Raw genomic sequence first — 20,071 nt, 5'->3', positions numbered from 1 at the left:
ATTTTCTTCCAACGCCGTCATTTTGTATTTTGAGAGCGCTTCAGACTTTAGACGCGTGTATTTGTGTTTACGTTTTCGGAAAGTCATAAAGTAAATTTGTAATTCATTCGGCAAAGCAAATGTGAAATAAAATAAATGAAAACAAGTTTTTGATTTGAGAAAATCTGCTAATAAATGTTTAACGAATTGCATTTTTATAATAAGCTTGTGGTTATTGGTACTTTTACGTTAAAATTTTAATTCTAACCTAAAATCAAGGAAATTTGTGGACCACTTGCATAGTTTGGCATTTAAAAACGCACACCATCCACCCACCAACACAAGGAGGGGTTGAAGAGCAGAGCGACGAACAAGAAGAAGGTCGCCTATTTTTGTGAGAGTAGTTAATTTGGCCTAGAAAATACGAAAGAGCATAGCAAAACAAACACGTAAATATAGAGTCGAATGAATTAAGTCAGTCTCGCTCTGATACCGGCAAAAGGTAACTTGTGCATAAAAGATATATCAAGCTATCAAAGCATCAATCAATTGCTCTGCTATTGTTTACCAATATTGGCATAGTATATATGTATGTGTAGTACATACATCTTGATATATGAGCATATTGTATGTAGATTGTGGAGGCAACAAAGTTATATTTTATACCTGACTTAGTTGAACGTCATACGTTAAAGAGAACGTACACGCACCCGCCTTTTTACGAAACGGCTCGACATGCCAGTGGAACTACAATCGCCCACCAGTGAGATGGTGTTATTGACGCCAAATCAAGAAACCGCTCCCCCAATTGGATCGTCATCGAAAACACAAGGAAATGGTGTTGAAGACCATGACAAAAGAGGCGAATCAGTGGAAAGTAATGACAGCAGAGTTCAAATGAAAAAGCGGCTGGGTCTTTTGGAGGGAGTGGCCATTATATTGGGCATCATTTTTGGTTCTGGTATATTTATATCCCCCAAAGGTGTCATACAGCAGGTGGAAACCGTTGGTACCTCCTTAATTATATGGATTTTGTGTGGTCTGCTATCGATGATTGGCGCCCTTTGCTATGCTGAGTTGGGTACATCAATTCCCCAATCTGGCGGTGATTATGCATACATTTTGGAAGCCTATGGTTCATTACCCGCATTTCTTTATCTTTGGGATGCAATGATGATATTTGTGTAAGTTATTTTCCATTTAATATTTTCTTTATTTGCATATTGTATGTGCATATGTATAAAAGTCAATTGTTACAATGGCATTACATTTTATCTCAGACATGGTATGCCTTGCTTATTTATTTAAAGTGACCTCTGTTAAACAAGCCTCAATTCCAGTCTACGCAATTGGTTTGCTGCATTTCTATTTAATTGCAATTGGCGTTATGACTACTCCTCTCTAGTTTTCATTTATCGTTACTTTACAATTGATCGTCGACAATTGAATTTCTTTTTTGAGATAGTTTTAATTGGCAATTGTTTTAAGTAAGCTACATTTGTATTCCAAAAGTTAATAGACTATATGCTGTTTTTTATCATTGTAATTTGAATTACCACTATCCCCTGTAGTAAACTTTTCAAAACCATTTAAATACAATGAATAAAATCCATGTTAGGTTTTAAGGCTTTATTCATATTTAAGGATCTTCAATTTGTTGTTGTAAATTGGCAAATAATACGTTCATTGTATATAGGCTTTACGCTCTCGAAAAGGTTTATGCTTTTGTCATATGAAGTAGTATTATCAGTACTTAAAATTTTCCAGAAATAGAGATAGGTGATAGTGACGGTATAAACATTTTAAATTAATCAATGCCACTTTTGTTCTTTAATTTTTGCATGGTGCATACATTGTACTTTTGGTTTTTGTAGTAACTGGTTTTTTCCTTCAGTGACGAAAGCTTTTGTTTTTACTTACGCTTTTAAGTCAGAAAATTGATAATAAACATGTGATTTTGACCATAAAGTTGGCATTTGGTACAGAATTCTATCAAGGTTGCATGCCCCTTAGCCTTTCCCACAGCGACAATGGGACTGCGGCAATCTCAATGTAATCTTATTTTACCGCCTTATATCTGGGGCTTTATTTAGTCGATCACTACCATAAACTTGATATCGATTAGAGGTTATGTATGTTTTCAAAAACTATTTTTTTCGTTATAATTTTTAAAAGCCATGTACAACTTGGTTTACATTCTTTGACAAATTATAGTCATTAAAACGTTGTAGGCATTATCGACCAACAACATTCTTTTGATGTGTGTAGTTGAACTTTTAATATTTTGAATATCGGTCTGTTGCGATATTTGCATTCATTTAAGGTTCATTCACGTTAACGTACGTCAGTCAGAGCTTTGTATAGAGGTATTTCAATTTCCGTAAGGGAAAAAAATGATATTTTGATGTTTTTGCAGGTTTTTAAACATTTAACGTGCAATGCCAATATTTTCTTTCTGCTAGACTTGCGTGAATTGAATTGCTTTCTGTATATGAAAAGAAATATCACCAAGATTAATACATTATGCCTAAACGGGACTCGATCTATCCCACTCTTATGCAAAATATCACATTTCAAATCGTAAATATTGTGACATTAAGGGTGACGATTTCTAAGTTGAACGCTCATCAAGATTATTTTTATACCCTCCACCGTATAGCCCCCATATGACGGTATCTCCCGATATTCGGTATTTTGATGATTTTAGCGACATTATTCACCGTAATTGTAACAAATTATTTGAAGTTCGTACTGGGCACTACAGCCTATGACAAAAATTTTCGTATGCAGGTCCACGTCTTCGTATAGTCCCCATATATTTTTTATGTTTAAATAAGTTCCTTCGAATTGGTGGAGGGTATTAAAAGTTCGGCCCGACCGTACTTAGCTGCTTTTTTACTTGTTACTTATTAGGTTTCAAACAAGTGTTTGAGGCGTTACAAAATAAAATAATAATTGGAGCATATATCTTGCAATGTGTCATAATCTCTATGGATAGATAAAAAATCGATAGTTTTAGCAAAGTTTAAGATGCATACAAATTATTAATGATATACAATTATTTATTAAATGTCTTTCTATTTGCAGTCCAACAACAAATGCAATTATGGGTCTCACCTTTGCCTCTTACGTTCTTCAACCATTCTTCGATGCTGATTGTGAGATTCCCACAGCCGCTAAACAATTGTTAGCAGCAGCAACAATTTGTTTCCTAACCTATTTGAATTCATGCTACATGAAGGTTACAACAAAAATGCAAAATATCATTATGTTTACAAAAATTGCGGCTCTGGTTTTGATCATTGTTATCGGTTTGGCTTGGATGTTTATGGGTGAGTACTAGTTATTATCAACCTAAATACAGTTATAAAATAATTATTTTATGCTTCATTTAGGTCACGTGGAAAATTTTACTGATGCCTTCGCTAATACTGAAACCGATCCAGGCAAATTATCTGTGGCATTCTATTCGGGTATTTTCTCATATGCTGGTTGGAATTATTTGAATTTTATGACTGAAGAGTTGCGTGATCCTTACAAGAATTTACCACGTGCCATTTATATATCCTTGCCTCTGGTGACAATAATTTATGTCTTGGCTAACATGGCATATTTGGCTGTACTCAGTGCATCTGAAATGATAGCTTCCGATGCTATTGCTGTGGTATGTTATATAATTTAAAGGATGCTCTACAAGTTCTGTTGATTTAAAATCGTTACCTCGTTTCAGACTTTTGGAGACAAGATCTTAGGTGGTTGGTCAATTATAATTCCTTTGATGGTGGCAATTTCAGCTTTTGGAGGCCTTTCGGTTCACATAATGACTTCATCTCGCATGTGTTTTGTTGGGGCTCGCAACGGTCATATGCCCGCAGTTTTGTCTCACATAAGTGTTAAAAAGTTTACTCCTGTGCCATCGTTAGTATTTCTGGTAAGTTTATTAACATTTCTATTCTACGTGTAAACATATATTCCGTCGCGAATGATATATATCAATGAACTTATCATGATATCTTTTGTAATCCAATTTATTTTCAGTGTATATTATCAATTATTATGTTGCTGTGTAGTGATGTATATGTGCTAATCACATACTGTAGTATTGTTGAATCTTTCTTTATTATGTTGTCAGTGTCGGCGGTCTTATACTTCCGTTATACTAGGCCTAATCAGGAGAGACCAATTAAGGTGTGTATTTTCTTTTTGTTTGCTGTTTTCTTTTTGTTTGTTTAATTGTCTTATTTATTTCTATAGGTTGCGTTATGGATCCCAATAGTGTTCGTATTGATTTGTGCATTTTTGGTAGTAGTACCAATATATGTCGCACCTTACGAAGTTGGAATGGGTGTTTTAATAACAGTTGTCGGTATACCATTCTACTATGTTGGTGTTGTTTGGAAATCTAAGCCACAGTGGCTACTCAATATGACTGGTAAGAAATATAAAAAATTAACACTTAATAGAAAACGGCGTGGACAAAGAGTTGAAATACTTGTTTTTCTACAGAATGCCGAATTTATTTAAAAAATAACACAAACAGAATGTATTTTTCATTATGCTCTACGCGCAAATTAAGTGCCCTTGATGATATGCTTCTTGCATATGCTCTATATATGATTCTCATTTAAATTATTTACCTGTATATTTAAATTCAACGACCTAGCTTGTCCTTCTCATCTAAAAAGATACTATTGTTGACATTGCTTTTCTTAATCTAATTTATATGTAATTTACCTTTTTCAGAATCTTTAACACATATGTGCCAAAAACTTTTCGAATCAGCCAAGGAAGAAAAAGAAGACTAAATCTCACAAGGACCTTCAAATTATTATAAAAAACTAACATCCTGTTTTTATCCTTAAAACAGGTCTTCGACTCAAATGTATGGTCGGATAACAATAGGGTAAAAAGGTTGCTATATTTATAAACTTTGACCCAAAAAATATTTTGAAAAACAAATTTCAAAAAATATTTGTTTATGTTTTGTTATCCTTTCTTGCCATAAACATGCATCACAAATCTTTGACTGAACTAAATTAACTAAACTATGTATGTAATTTTTTATATGAAAACAAATTATGCCCAGTGTAATATTTTTTGTTTGTTTTTGTAGATTTTCTAGTTATATAGGTAGTAAACAAATTGTAATTGAAGACAAATACGTATGTAATTTGTATGTATTTACAGATGCTTGTCGTTTAATTAAATATTTATTCAGGTTTCTAAATAACCCTTCAATGAAAACTCATTAAGCACAAAACAATTTGTTTTATAAACACTCATTATTTTTTAATTTATTTTGCTATCAGAATAACATTTGTGTAATATCTCGTCCTTTTTAAATTATTTATTATGACAAGGAACCAAAGTTTATATGATAAATGACAATGTTGCGCAGCTTAGAGTGCTCGCAGTGTGCTTTTTAATAGAATTTGTTTTAAGTCTGGTGTTTTCATTTTGTAATTTTTTTAATACATACATCATTTTTTATACATGTTTTATTTATTTTTTCATTCGAAAATCTACAATAAAGAATACAATTGCAAAATACTCTTGTTTATTGTAATAAAAACAAAGGGAACGGATTTTAGTAGTCGTTGAGATAAGCGACCGATTTGGCGAACTCCAAGGTATGCACAAATACATTCTCCAAAATATTTGATTGTCACTTGTGGTATGGCATGCAATGATGTTGTGGTACCCTGCTGTGGACGGAATTCATGTGGATGGTAGGAAAATAAAGTGAAAGAGTAAGGAACCAAGAGTCTTCTCTATTGGCGACAAATACCACATCGGCGTGCATGACTCGTCTTTGCTGGCATCCATTCCGATGTGGGTGACTAACGACTATTTGACTTTGTAGGCTGTAATTTTCCTGCACCGATGCGATCAAAATATTCCTCCAATTCATTAATTCCACTATTGTGAATTATTTTAATGTGATGATTGTGAAGACAGTATTTTCAGTATAATGATAAAAATTATTGTGATAATTGTCAGTTGAAGAAAATCATTTACGGACTCATGCGGGTTGCCAGCTCTTGAAATATGCTTTTACATGGAAACATTTTTGGAACATTAAGCTTTATTCTTATTTATGTTGATGATATCATTGTGGCATGCGCTACATCGATATAAATGCACTGTATTCACAATATCTTGTCAGTGAAATTTGAGGTTGTTATTTTGAAAAAAAAATCAACATTATATCGGAATTTAAATATCAAAGATCGTAAGGGAAATTTTCAACTTTGTCAGTCACCGCATATAGGAAAAGTTGTAAACGAATATGATATGCCAGCTAAGCGAGCAGGAGAGTTCCCCAAAGTTGAGTGATATCTCCGGAACGGCATCAGATCGTGACGTATGTGGAAGATTGCTTGGTTCATCATGCTGTCGGGTATCATTGTTGATAATATACATTTAAAGCTGAACACCTATCTGGCGGTGCTTGCCTCGCCTTGTCCCACGCGAGGAATTTGAAAGTCAACGATCTCAATGTATAAGGGCTAGTAGATTTTAATAACGTCTATAAATTGGTCACATTCGGTAGCATTTTTAAGTAATTCGCGAAAGCAACAGCTATCTTCTTCTATATCTATAAAAGAGGAAAATGTCTGTACGTTTGATTGTTTTTTTTTTTTGTAGCTTATGGGCTGAAAAGCTACTGAACAGATTTTCCTGAAATTTTCCACATATGCTACAAAATCGCCTGAAAGGCTACATAAATTTCATTTTTCATTCATTCATTTTCAATTTCAGCATCAAAAATATTGTAGTTTTGGTATGCACATATCTATTGACCGGTTATAGTTATAGTCTTAAAATTTGGAATGTATAACATAATTCGGTACAAAAATAAATTTTGGCAAATTATATTGAAATCGGTTCAGATTGGGACATAGCTCCCACATACATTTTCGGCCGATTTCGTGTATTTGATTGGTATGTATCCGAAATTTTAATGAAATATAGAATGTGCGACGGAATTTAGTACAAAAATGAATTTGCCAAATCATAATGAATTTATTCAAGATTTGAATATGGCTCTCATATATATTTTTTTTAGAATTGATGTATTCAATGCACCAAACACGCTGTTATGTCAGATTGCAATAAAATTTGGAATTAGTAACAGAATTTAATCTGAGAATTAATTTTCTACATTATATTGAAATCGATTCTACATTATATTGAAATCGATTTATTCACATTTAAATACTGGAGTGCTCTAACGTTAGCCACTTGTCGTTTTCCAATCACACTATCATGCTTGAATTCCGTCACGAATAACTTTTTTCTGGAAAATTCTCACCAAAACATTTTTGTACGCTTGTAAACAATATAATGAGCTGTCACTGGAATAATATTAACAACTGTCAGACGAGTGATTAGAAATGACAGCAGTCTGAAGATGGTTGTAGTTTTTTCATATCACCCTGTTTAACGTGTTCGGACCATAAAATACATAAAATCGACCGAAAATATATATGGGAGCTATGTCCAAACATCAACCGATTTCAATATAATTTGTCACTTATTCCAAATTTCATTGGAATAGGTTATAGATAGCGTGTTTGGTGCATCAAATGTATTAAATACGTCGAAAAAATCTGTTTAACGGTTTTTGAGTCCATAAATTACAAACAAATAATCAAATGCACAAACATATTTATACCCTACAATACTATGTGTTGCTAGATTGGTCCACAAATTATGTAACACCTCCAAATATTGTTCCCCGACATAGGAAACCTTATATGTATCTTCCTATCTCGCCTAGCTGAGGCGATCTAGCTATGTATGTCCGTTGGCCCGTCTGTCCATGTTAATTTGTAATCGCTCTACTGGTCGCAATAATGGACCTATCTTCAGGAAATAGAAAAAGGAGGTGGGTTTAGGTTCAGAATAGGAGCTTATTGTTTTTGGAGATGATTACAAAATATTTATTATATAATTTAATGGGCCAAAAACTGATTTTGCAGTTGCTCTAGAGGCCACAATTATATACCAATAGACGCGAAATTTAGCATGGAGTTAAAGATTAGAGCAGGCCTTAATGTATACACATTTCACATTTGCTTAGAGAAATTTCATCCAGATTTATTCTCCCTTTGACACTTTCCCCAAATAATTAATTATAAAAGATTTTGACTTGACTCTTTGATGTGAAGTAGATCATACCAACTATATATAACATTGGTGTATAGTAAATGATATGACTTTGATAAGGATTATATAACAAAAATTATTGTAGCAATATATATACTGGACCTGGTTACACCAAATAGTTAAATTTGGTTGAATATGAATAAATTTATTCAATTTGGGCTGATGTAACATACATGGTGTACAATAACCTAAATTCGGATGAAGATGTATATCGAAGCTATATAAAAATCTGAACCGATCTCTATAATTTTTTGCAGAGGTATTTTCGAGCAGTATCTGATGTCTCGTATAATATACCATTGATGTGGTGTGCATATTAGGCATGTGAGGGACTTAAAGTCCCAAATCGTATAAAACATTTATATGAGAGCTATAAATATATCTGAACCTATTTTTATCAAATTTTTAGTACTTGTTTCTAGGATAAATTCAGTCGGAATTGCCAAAATTCAGTCCATGTAGACTAATATTAGCCATTTGGTGCACAATTGCCCAGAAATCGTATAAAGATATATGGGAGCTATATCCAAATCTGAACTAGTCTTGACAAAATTTTAACCACTTATTTCAGAGCTATATCTGATATCTAGTACCAAATATCATTGTTGTGGAGTGCATATTACGCTTGGGAGGGATTTAAACACTAAATCTGATAAACATAAATATGGGAGCTATAGCTATGTCTGAACTGAACTCGGATGTGCCAGAATTCAGGTAATTTGGACTAATATTGGCCCTTTGGTGCACAATTAACCCGAAATCGGTTGAAGATATATATGGAAGCTATATCTAAATTTGAACCGATTTTTAACAACTTCGATAGGGTTCGTTCTTGGGCCAAACAAATATTGTTTGGAAAATTTTATCTCAATCGGATAATAAATGCGACCTGCATTTTGTTCACAAAAATACATGAACAGACGTACTGTCCGTCTATGTAGATCCTCAAAAGTAACTACGGGTCTATCTCGCTTCCTTCTCCATGTTACAAACAAATGCACAAAGACATAATAATATGAGGTGTAGGGTATATAAAGCAAACACATTGCTTGTAATAATGTAATGTAGTACATACATTTTTATACCCTCCACCAAAGTATGGAGGGCATATTAAGTTTGTCATTCCGTTTGTAACACCTCGAAATATACACTTTAGACCCCATAAAGTATATATATTCTTGATCAGCATAAAATTCTATGTCGATTTATCAATGTCCGTCCGTCTATCCGTCAGTGGAAATCACTCTAGCTTCCGAACGAAATGAAGTAGGTTGATAAATTTTTACTCAAATGTGTATTATGTCTGCAGGACTTTTGGTATTGAAAACGGGCCATGCAGGTCCATTTTTGGTATAGCCCCCATATAACGGTACCCCCCGATATTCGGTATTCTGATGATTTTAGCGACATTATTTACCGGAATTGTTTCAAATTTGGTATTTACACATACATAAAAGCATAAAACAGAAAATAGGCCATGTAGGTCCACTTCTTCGTATAGAATATAGAATATATATAGAAAATTTTTTTGGATTTTCATTAATGCAATACTATGGAATTATCCTTTCTTCGGTGACTAATAGTGAAATTTAATGAGGAATATTTTTGTCTTTGACGACATCCTTTCAAAATGATATTTGAATTTTTGCATAAACTTTCATAAAGTACTCGTTTTTCTATATATAGAATTCCATCTATAGTAGAATTTTATGACGAACGATTTTGTAGAATATTTTGACATGTTACGATCCTGTTTCAAGGGAGTTTTTAACCATATTTTCACAAAAAAAAAAAATCCGAAAATTTCAAAATATGCGGAAGAGGGAAACTTGCCTCCTCTAATGCTGATACACGTGTCTTCTATTTTTAGGTCCACTTTCATAGCCTGCTGTTATTATATTCCCTGTTGCACAGCGTTATTGAATGAGTGTTTAGTTGCAAACATAATAAAAGTTCGTTTTCAACTTTCATTATTTATCTGCATTGACATTTGTTGATGGATCCAAAGTAAAAATAGCAACCCTGTTGTGGTTTTCATTTAAATGGATTTCATGTATTTCTAGCTTCTTTCGCTAGGAAAGAATGTTTCCGAATATTAAGCGCTCATTAGAGTTGGTTTCATAATTCAAAAATTTGGCCACTTGCTTATTCTTAAGGTGTTTCCTTCGCTTTGATTTGGTTTGGCTGCAAGCAACATTCTAAATGACTACTGTATGTATCTATGTGTATACATACATATGTACGTTCAGACATGAATAGTTACATTTATTAGCTTAAATTTTATGGTTTGTCAATTGCGCCAGCCGAATTTTAAGTAGCTTAGGTGTCATTATACATTTGTAGATATGTACATAAGATTATCGGATTCTTTTTGGACACAGTATTTATTTATTACTTTTCACCACTATGCCGTATATACAAACTAATTAGGTTTTTTGTTTTGGACTCCAAGAATCATTATATTTGCCGCAGTTATTTAATTGATTTTAAAACACTACGAGTGTCAATTATTATGTTATTGCTTAAAATCGGTCAAGCGACTCTTGTAGGTTAGTGTTGTAATAACGGAACATTTTTACACTCCTTCAAGACTTATTATATGAATTTGTTTAAGAATTAAAAAAAAATAATATTTTCCTGTTAATGTTAGGAGAGATTTTGAGAAAAAAGCAATATATTGGTCTGTCCCAGAACTGCAAGAATGTAAAAGTTTTTCCACCGATAATCGATTTTCCCTTTATGACATCGAAAAAAATTTAAAAAATAGTAGATTCTTGCAGGTACTGGAACAAACTGGAGCATATATAAAGGGTGAGATAAAAACTGAAACAAATTCAAACGCCATATTTTTTACATTTTTTTAAAATTTTATTTAAAGAAAGCAAAAAATGTCGGAAATAGCATAAAATTTTAGAATAAGTTTAGATTTGTTCGAATTGGTAACCTTTGGCACGAATTATGGCCTTCAAACGGCTAATGAAACCGTCATGTTGCTCTGCGGTATTTTGGCCCATTATCGGCGAAGCTCTTGCTTGAGGTGATCGACACTTTGGTACTTTTTGGTGTCAACCTTGCTTTCTCCAAAATACTCCAGACACAATAGTCCAACGGATTGGTATCCGGAGATTTTGGTAGCCATTGTGCGATGGAAATGTAACGAAGAGCCTCATTTTGTGACCATTGACGCTAGTTTATTGCGATGGTGCTGAGTTCTAATGTCTAAGGTCTGCGGCCAAAATGTTTGCGTGCACAAGGCTTTAATTCACTCTCCAGAATATTTTCGCTACAATATACGGCATTTATTCGGATGCCACGGTCGATTAATGCGAGCGGAGAGCGACCATCGACTGTTATGGCGGCCCACACCATCGCCATTGCCGGCGTTTGAGTTCTAGTGGCCAACCGAAAGGGCATATTTTCAGCTGACCTCTTTGGCAAGTAAATACGATTATTTTGTTTGTTTACAAACTGCTGGACAAGAAATGTTTTCGCATCGGAGAAAGCCAAATTCGGTCAAGCGAAGCAACTCTTTTGAGTCTATTTTCTTTCTGGTGCGGTGTAAGTTCTTGCACTTTTTGGAATTTTAATGGCTTAACCCCGAGCTCATTTTTCAATATTTGCCGAATGGAATATTGCGATGTGTTCAGCTCAAGAGCCATTCTTCGGCCACTGCGACACGGGTTTGGATCAAGTCGCTTCTTCACTTTTCAAATCATTTCTGCTGATGTTGCTGTTTTCTTCCGTCCACTTCCTTGACGTCGGGTTAAGCTACCAGTATCACGGTAACGAGCGATGGTACGAGACATAAAAGATTTATTCACATTTAAATGCTGGAGTGCTCTAAGGATAACTTTTTTCTGAAAAATTCTCACCATTTTACCATTAAATGGGATCTATAATTCTTGTACCCTGACACCTAAAAACCGATAATCGATATTTGGACGATATTTTCAAATGGATTTGTTTAAAACTTGGTACTTAAGGTGCAACCTCCTGTATCAAAACATTGTTGTCATTAATCCATGTTTTCTTACGGTACCCCTGATATTCGGTATTTTGATTATTTAAGCCACATTTTTAAACTTTAAAGTTTAAAACTTGGTACTTAGAGTTCGTACCTGTGGTGGCAGATCATTTTCTTTACAAGTTCACGTAAGCCTTTACAGGTTTATGTTTTGTAATAGGCACCCATGTTTCGGTACTTTCCGATATTCAATATTATAGTGATTTTAGCCACACTTTTATAGGGAATCGCTTAAAATTTTGTTTGTAAAGTTGGGAATGGGTTCTCTCTTCTGTGACAGAAGACTGCTGGAATAGGCTCATTATTACTTATTTCACCTCCGAGTATTTGGTACCACATTATTTTCTGAAATACTAATACCACATGATGTTTTATTCCCATATACATGGCTTTCAACAAAACGACCAAAGTTAGACAACGTTCTCTCGAACAAAAATGTAATTAGATGACTATTAAGAGTTTCATCACATTTAGAGCCAAAAATGTGCTCAAATATCCGTGGAAATTTTAACAATTATTGCCATCATATTTCGAAGTAATAACATTTTCAATTCGAATTCTTGATTTGGCATCCTCAGCGCCACTTGACATAAATTTTAAATTCTAAAATATGGTCACATTAAATTATTTTTGGCTTTTGGGGTGGTCATTAAAAAGTAATAAAAATATTTATTTCTAATAAATACATTTTCATCATAGAAAACGAGGTGTTGCCTTATTTTACGAACGCCAAGCCAAATCAAATTTAAATGATGTCAGGGATTAATAATATATCAAATTAATTTAATTCAGTTCACGTTAGCCAATTATGATTGGCTAACATGAGGAACACTCAATTTTAGTTATGGAGCTTTTTTGCCTATACCCGAGTGAGATGACAATACCGTCAATTTTTTTAAAACGAAGTGAATTTTAATTTTTGTTGAATTCGGCCAGGAATTTTAGCCCACAAATTGTTTAATATTATCCCTCTCGTAGTTATATTATTCACATCATAGCAATGTTTGTTGGTACGAGAGGTAAAAATGCCTTCAAAGCTATAATACGCATTCCAAAAAGGTTCATAATTGCTATGATCTACTTCACATAAATTTCGAATATTAATCTTTTTTTGTTACGGATAGTTCCACTAAATATGCTTAGTGATGTAAACGGCACCGACCGGGCCAAACTTAGCTGTTTTTATACCTTCCACCATAGTATGGAGGGTATACTAAGTTTGTCATTCCGTTTGTACCACCTCGAAATATACATTTTAGACCCACAAGGTATATATATTCTTGATCAGCATAAAATTCTTTGTCGATTTATCGATATCCGTTCGTCTGTGGAAATCACTCTAGCTTCCGAACGAATTGAAGTAGATTGATAAAATTTTACTCGAATTTGTGTTTCGTCTGCAGGACATTTGGTATTGAAAATGGGCTATATAGGTTTACGTTTAGTAATAGCCCCCCATATAACTGTACCTCCCCATATTCGGTATTTTGATGATTTTTGTGACAATATTCATCGGAATTGTTTCGAATTTGGTATTTGATGTTTGAAATGGATGCTACAGCCTAAGACAGAAAATTGTCTGTGCAGATCCACGTCTTCGTATAGCCCCCATATAACAGTATCTCCGGATATTAGGTTCTTTGTTGATTTTAGCTACATTATTCAACGGAATTCTTTCAAATTTGCTATTTGAAGTTCGTAATGGATACTATAGCCTAAGACAGAAAAGTGTCTGTGCAGGTCCACGTCTTCGTATAGTCCCCATATAACGGTACCTCCCGATATTCGGTATTTTGACGATTTTAGTTATATGTTCATTTTTTTAAGTTTAATATTGTAATGGCTTATGAAAAAAGTTACATTCGGTATTTTTAAGATTTTAAAAGAATTTTTAACGGATTTTATTGTTTTTGAGAATTCGTTCGTCCAAAGTATTCAAAATTCGGCGTGGCCGAACTTACAGCTTTTTACTTGTTTTAGTTGTTAATGGCAGAATGTATTGAAAGTCAGGTTCTTATTGTTAGAGGATCTTATTTGATAATTTCGAATAGGATTGGTTATTTTAATTTATCTTAAAAGTACGGAAACACAATCGAGTATTCGGTATTTTGTAATTGTAGCCAAATTTTCAATAAAATTGTCTGAAAATCCACATAAGTAAGTACTTCATCCCCTGGAAGATTATCTATATCTTTAAAAAAGAAAAAAACTTTGTATGTTTGTTTGTTTGTAATTTCTGGACACGAAAACCGCTGAACAGATTTTCCTTAATATATTTTCATGTATACTAGAACATTGTCTGAAAGTAACATAGACTATATAAATTTTTGAAATTACACTTGTTACTGGAGATATGGCATCAGAATCGAAGGTACCTTCCAAAAATTTAGATTTTATATGCACATATCTATTGATCGATTACAGATACAGTCTCCAAATTTGGAATGAGTGACGGTATTTAATCAGAACATATTTTTGCCAAATTATTTTGAAATCGGTTTAGATTTGGAAAGAGCTCCCATACATATTTTCGGCCGATTTCGTTAATTTGATACACCAAACACTATATGTTTGTTCGATTCCAATGTAATTTGAAATTAGTGACCGCATTAAATCAGAAAATAAGTTTTGTCATATTATATTGAAATCGGTTCAGATTTAGATATAGCTCCCAAATATATTTGCACTATACGAATGTCCGATTCCAATGAAATTTGGCATGAGTGACTAAATTTGGTACAAAAACAAGTTTGTCTAATTTTATTCAAATGGCTTCAGATTTGGATATAGATCCCATATATATCTTTATCTGACTTCAAATTAATACAAATGCTTCGGCATATTTTGTCCTTTGAATTTTAAATTATAATTATAATCATAGGGTGTATGATTGAATTCTCCCATAAAAACTGTTAATTGTTATGTGGAGCTCAACTAAATTTGCAAAGTGGTGTAGGGTATCATAAAATCGGCCCCGCCCGACTTTAGGACTTTCTTTACAGGTTTTGAATTTGTTTTATTTTTTTTAATCCAACAAATATTCGTATATGAAATTTTGAATGCATATAAAGTCAAAGGGGGTAGCGAAGAGCACCGGGCTCAGCTAATCTTCTATATCAATAAAAGAGGAAAATGTTTGTATGTTTGTTTGCAATTTATGGACTCGAAAACCGCTGCACAGATTTCGCTGAAAATTTCCAATTATACTACAACATTTTTGAAATTCCACTTAGAACTGGAGGTATAGCATCAGAATCGGAGGTACCTCCCAAAAATTTAGATTTTATATGTACATATATCTATTGATCGATTAAAGATACAGTCTCCAAATTTGGAATGAATGACCGGATTTGAACAGAACATATTTTTGCCAAATTATATTGAAACCGGTTCAGATTTGGATGTAGCTCCCATATACATTTTCGGCGGATTTCATATATTTGATGCACCAAACACTATACGTATGTCCGATTCCAAAGAAATATGGCATGAGTGACTAAATTTGGTTCAAAAATAAATTTGCCTATTTATATTTAAATCGGTTGAGGTTTGGGTATATCTGCCATATACATTTTTGCCCCGATCTTATGTGTGTTATGCACCAAACACGATATGTATGTCCGATACCAGTTAAATTCAGAATGTGGGCTGAATTTAGTTACAACAATAAATTTGACAAATCAATTAGAAATCGATTAGGATTTGGATGTAGCTCCCATATATATTCTTGGCCGATTTTACATATTTGATGCACCAATTTCAAGGAAATTTGGAAGGTGTGACTTTGGTGTAAAAGTAAATTTTGTCAAATTATATGGGAATCGTTTCAGATTGGGAGATGATATTATTAAATCATTGATCACAACACCTTTCCAATAGTATTAGGCTAACAGTAAACAACTACACAACAATTTAATTGAGGATACGATTATTAGGGGGAAGCATGAAATGCCGCTCAACTTCAAAATATTGTAGATTCCTTCACGCTTGGCATTTGCTATGAAATTAATAATTCGGAGGGACAAAAACTTCGTGTATGCGGAATAAATTTGTCATGATCATTCTTTTCTCATGGTCAGCTGTTCCTGGCATATTCATGCGTTGGTAGACCGAGTCTACGCATTAAAGCATTACAATAATTTTTATACCCTACACCACAAGGTGGTCAGGGTATTATGTCTTTGTGCATTTGTTTGTAACAGGCAGAAGGAAACGAGATAGACCCATAGTTCCTTTTGATGATCTGCATAGAATCACATTCTGAGTCGATTTATGCATGTCCGTCCGTCCGTCTGTCCGTCCGTCCATCTGTCCATGTATTTTTGTAAACAAAGTACAGGTCGCATTTATTGCCCGATCCAGATGAAATTTTGCAGAGATCTTTTGTTTGGCCCAAGGACGAACCCTATTGAAATTGGAGATAATCGGTCAAAATTTAGATATAGCTCCCATATATATCTTCGTCCGATTTGCCTTTTATTGTGCACCAAACGTGTAATATCAGCCCGAATTGTATGGAATTTTGCATATACACCCAAATTAGGCCTGAAAATATGTATGCCAAATTTGATCGAAATCGGTTCAGATATAGCTATAGCCCCCATATATATTGTTCATCCGATTTCTAGTATTTGTTACCCACAGCCGTAATATGCACTCCGTAACAACGATATTTCAGGAAATATATCATATACAGCTCAGAAATATATTTGAAAATTTTTTTCGAGATCGGTTCAGATTTGGATATAGCTCCCATATATATCTTTATCTGATTTTAAATTAATTTTGCACCAAATGGGCAATACAAGTCCGAATTTAAAACATACAAATGCTTCGTCATATTTAGTTCTTTGAACTTTAAATTATAATTATAATCATAGCGTGTATGATTGAATTCTCCACTAAAAACTTTTAATTGTTACGTGGAGCTCTACTTAATTAGCAAAGTGGTGTAGGGTATCATAAAGTCGGCCCCGCCCGACTTTAGGACTTTCTTTACTGGTTTTTTATTTTTGAATTTGTTTTATTTATTTTCTTTAAACAACAAATATTCATATACAAAATTTTGAATGCATATAAAAGCGAAGGGAGTAGCGGAACGCACCGGGATCAGCTAGGTATATATAAGTGTATTGTGGTCCTTAATTAAGTGTGTTGCAAGGAATACAACAATAACATACAATACAAGGAAAGCATCAATAAAACCCCGTCAAATTTGTAGATTGAATGTAAGCCAAAAACTTTATCAAAATTTAGGTTTCTTTAAAAAGAAATGCTAAACGCTTACAACTTATGTTAGGCTCCTAAAAATATGCATGAAACACTAATACCAGCTAGTTCCTTCTATAAAAAAATCAATTAAACTGAACATTTTTTCACTCGCTCATCGACTAACAGACAGACAGTCAGACGGACATCGCTAGATCATCTTAGAATTTTACGCTGATCCAGAATATATACTTTGTAGTGTGGTGGAGGGTATAAAAATGCAGGTAAGGTCGGCTGCGCCGAACTTTAAAAACCCTCCACCTTTTGAAAGGAACTAAAAATTTTGAAGAAAATATCCATCGCAAAATACAGCTTAAATTAAAACCGTTATTTGGGAGCTATACGAATACTAATTTTCTGCCATAGGCTGTAGTACCGATTCCGAACTTCAAAAACGAAATTTGAAACCATTCCGGTGATTAATGTCACTAAAATGATCAAAATACGGAATATTGGGAGGAACCGTTATATGGAGGCTATACGAAAATGTGTACCGGCATGGTCCATTTAATCTGACTGCTGTCAAAATACACGAGTGTATTTCGCGATAATATTCGGCATTTATTCTTTTAACATCTGTCGGACGAGTGGCTTAGAAAATACAGCAGTCTGAAGTTGGTTTCAGTTTTTTTATCTCACCCTGTAGTGTATAAAAATACCACCTATAATTGAAAACAATAACAGCTATGGTCTCGCGATTTACACATTATAAATTTTATCTCGTGTGGGGTTATCAAGTGTCAGTTTATTGCCGCAGTGATAAAATGCGATATTACTTAGGCTCCCTCCAATTGTAGGTATGTAGGTGTGACAAATATGTATAATATAAACATATCATCTCATATACAATTAACATTTATAATTTAGTTGAAACAAAAGCAATTATTATACAATTTTAGATTGTGAGAGCAAATCTATGTCTATGTCAACTTTTAATTTCGAAAATTGAGTGCACTCTTGTGTCGCAATGGCCGTTTGATTGAACTCCAAAAATTAAAAATTGAAAACCCCATTTAGGACGGTGTTTTTCTTTCGCACTCTCTTTCGTATCGTATTTATATACATCATATAAGAACTAGCAAAAAATTTACCATCAGACCGCAACCGAAACAATTTATTCTTCGACAAATTCCTAGATTCTCATTAGCACTTCATTATGAGCAGCAACATTTGTTGGAGTTGTGATTGCGAATGCTAAATAAGTGCAAAGACATCATCATCAGCAACAATACTATGTATGTATATACAAGTATTTGTTTGTATGTACAATCAAAATATTTATTTATTTATTAGCAGAGCTTAGGTTTGTTTAATGGGATTCAACAAAAATATACACCACGACCAACAAGCGTTGCGACGGTGTTGCTAAATTATCATTCCATCATGTGTTCCGCTTCTTTCTATTTGCACAGAGCTCAGAACTCTGGAAGCAACGAAAACGTAGACCTAATTAAGATATATCATTTATTTAAGTGTTAAATTGAACTAAATACTTGTTCAAAGAAACAACAACGTCATGAGACCATCGAGATATGCAGTTAGAATGTGAGAATTTAAGCAGGTCGAGAAAATTTCGGAATACAAGTGAGACTAGAGAGTTGCCTACATCTTAGATAGCACTTGGCGTAAGTAGGTAACAATGCACCCGTAATGGTAGAACAAAGGAAAAAATAATACAAAATATTTAGCGGTTGAAATGTACCAAAAACAGAAAAAATAATTGATTTTGCAGTTGCTCTACAAGCCACAATTATAGACCAATCGGCACGGAATTTAGCATGGAATTAGAGTTTAGGACTGGGCAGAAGCGTTTGGATGGTCATAGGACCACATTTAGCGTGTAAAATAGACCATAGCTTTTTTGTAAAAAATATGAAGTTTTCCACTAAACCGCGAATATTTTTTATCCTGGCGAAATCACAAACACACGAAAATGTCACTTCTGACCGTTACATTGATGTTCATATCCAAAATCTCGCATATATAGCAAAATATATACAATCTCATATATCAAAGAAGGGAATGTTAGTTAGATCGCTTATAAGTCAAGAACCGCTGGACTGCTTTTCACAATTCTCATCAATTCGGAATGGTCTCTTTCCAGAAAAGGATAACATAAAAGAAAATGGCGTAAAAATATGCCAATAAAAAAGTGAATATTTTTTGTTACATTTTTTAAATTTTTGTCACATTTTTTTATCGCATGCGATTTTTTCAATTTGACTTACAATTTTGAATTGTAAATTTTTAAAGTTTTTCTGAAGGTATTATATACAGGTTGCAATTATCATCCGATCCTCACAGAGTACCAAAACAAAAAAAAAAACATTTTCCTGAAAGAGGTAAGAAGTCGAGCATATTGTATGACTATTGGATTATACTTAGCTGTAAAATGGACCATGGCTTTTGTGATTTTTTTCGAATACATAACAACACGGCGGTGTGCGTAAGTAAGGGTAAAATCTGGGCAGGCCTCTATGAAATTATTTCAATATCGAAATCTTCCAAAATTCATTTGGGCATTAGGGGGCTTCCAACATATTGTAGTGTTGTAGGGTATCACCTGGTCGGTAATTTTATTGAATGAAAGTAAAAAGAAGTCGGAAATACCATCAAATTTTAGAATAA

General features: G+C 33.6%; 1 protein-coding gene across 2 annotated transcripts; it reads left to right on the top strand.

Annotated features, from left to right (window-relative positions):
* LOC101890074 (Y+L amino acid transporter 2) lies at nucleotides 1–5,527 on the top strand. 2 transcript variants are annotated; one of them, XM_011297835.3, is made up of 8 exons: nucleotides 1–90; nucleotides 259–1,163; nucleotides 3,067–3,311; nucleotides 3,375–3,643; nucleotides 3,710–3,910; nucleotides 4,018–4,167; nucleotides 4,234–4,411; nucleotides 4,723–5,527. In XM_011297835.3, exons 2-8 carry the CDS (start codon nucleotides 715–717, stop codon nucleotides 4,782–4,784), a joined length of 1,554 nt encoding a protein of 517 aa, XP_011296137.1. In that variant the 5' UTR covers nucleotides 1–90; nucleotides 259–714; the 3' UTR covers nucleotides 4,785–5,527. The 2 variants fall into 2 exon arrangements, with proteins under 2 accessions (XP_011296137.1, XP_019895410.1); XM_020039851.2 differs by having other exon boundaries at nucleotides 18–428; nucleotides 615–1,163.
* Nucleotides 5,528–20,071: the final 14,544 nt, after the last annotated feature.

Source organism: Musca domestica, unplaced genomic scaffold (assembly GCF_030504385.1).
Source record: "Musca domestica strain aabys unplaced genomic scaffold, Musca_domestica.polishedcontigs.V.1.1 4, whole genome shotgun sequence".
NCBI classification, from domain to species: Eukaryota; Metazoa; Arthropoda; class Insecta; order Diptera; family Muscidae; genus Musca; species Musca domestica.
This window is presented reverse-complemented; position numbering and strand designations above follow the sequence as displayed.

Excerpts from the sequence above, each read along its gene's own strand:
- LOC101890074 (XM_011297835.3), top strand. The coding sequence starts at position 715 with ATGCCAGTGGAACTACAATCGCCCACCAGTGAGATGGTGTTATTGACG. Across the intron at positions 4,168-4,233 it reads ATCAGGAGAGACCAATTAAG|GTTGCGTTATGGATCCCAAT; the intron begins GTGTGTATTTTC and ends TTATTTCTATAG. Across the intron at positions 4,412-4,722 it reads GTGGCTACTCAATATGACTG|AATCTTTAACACATATGTGC; the intron begins GTAAGAAATATA and ends TACCTTTTTCAG.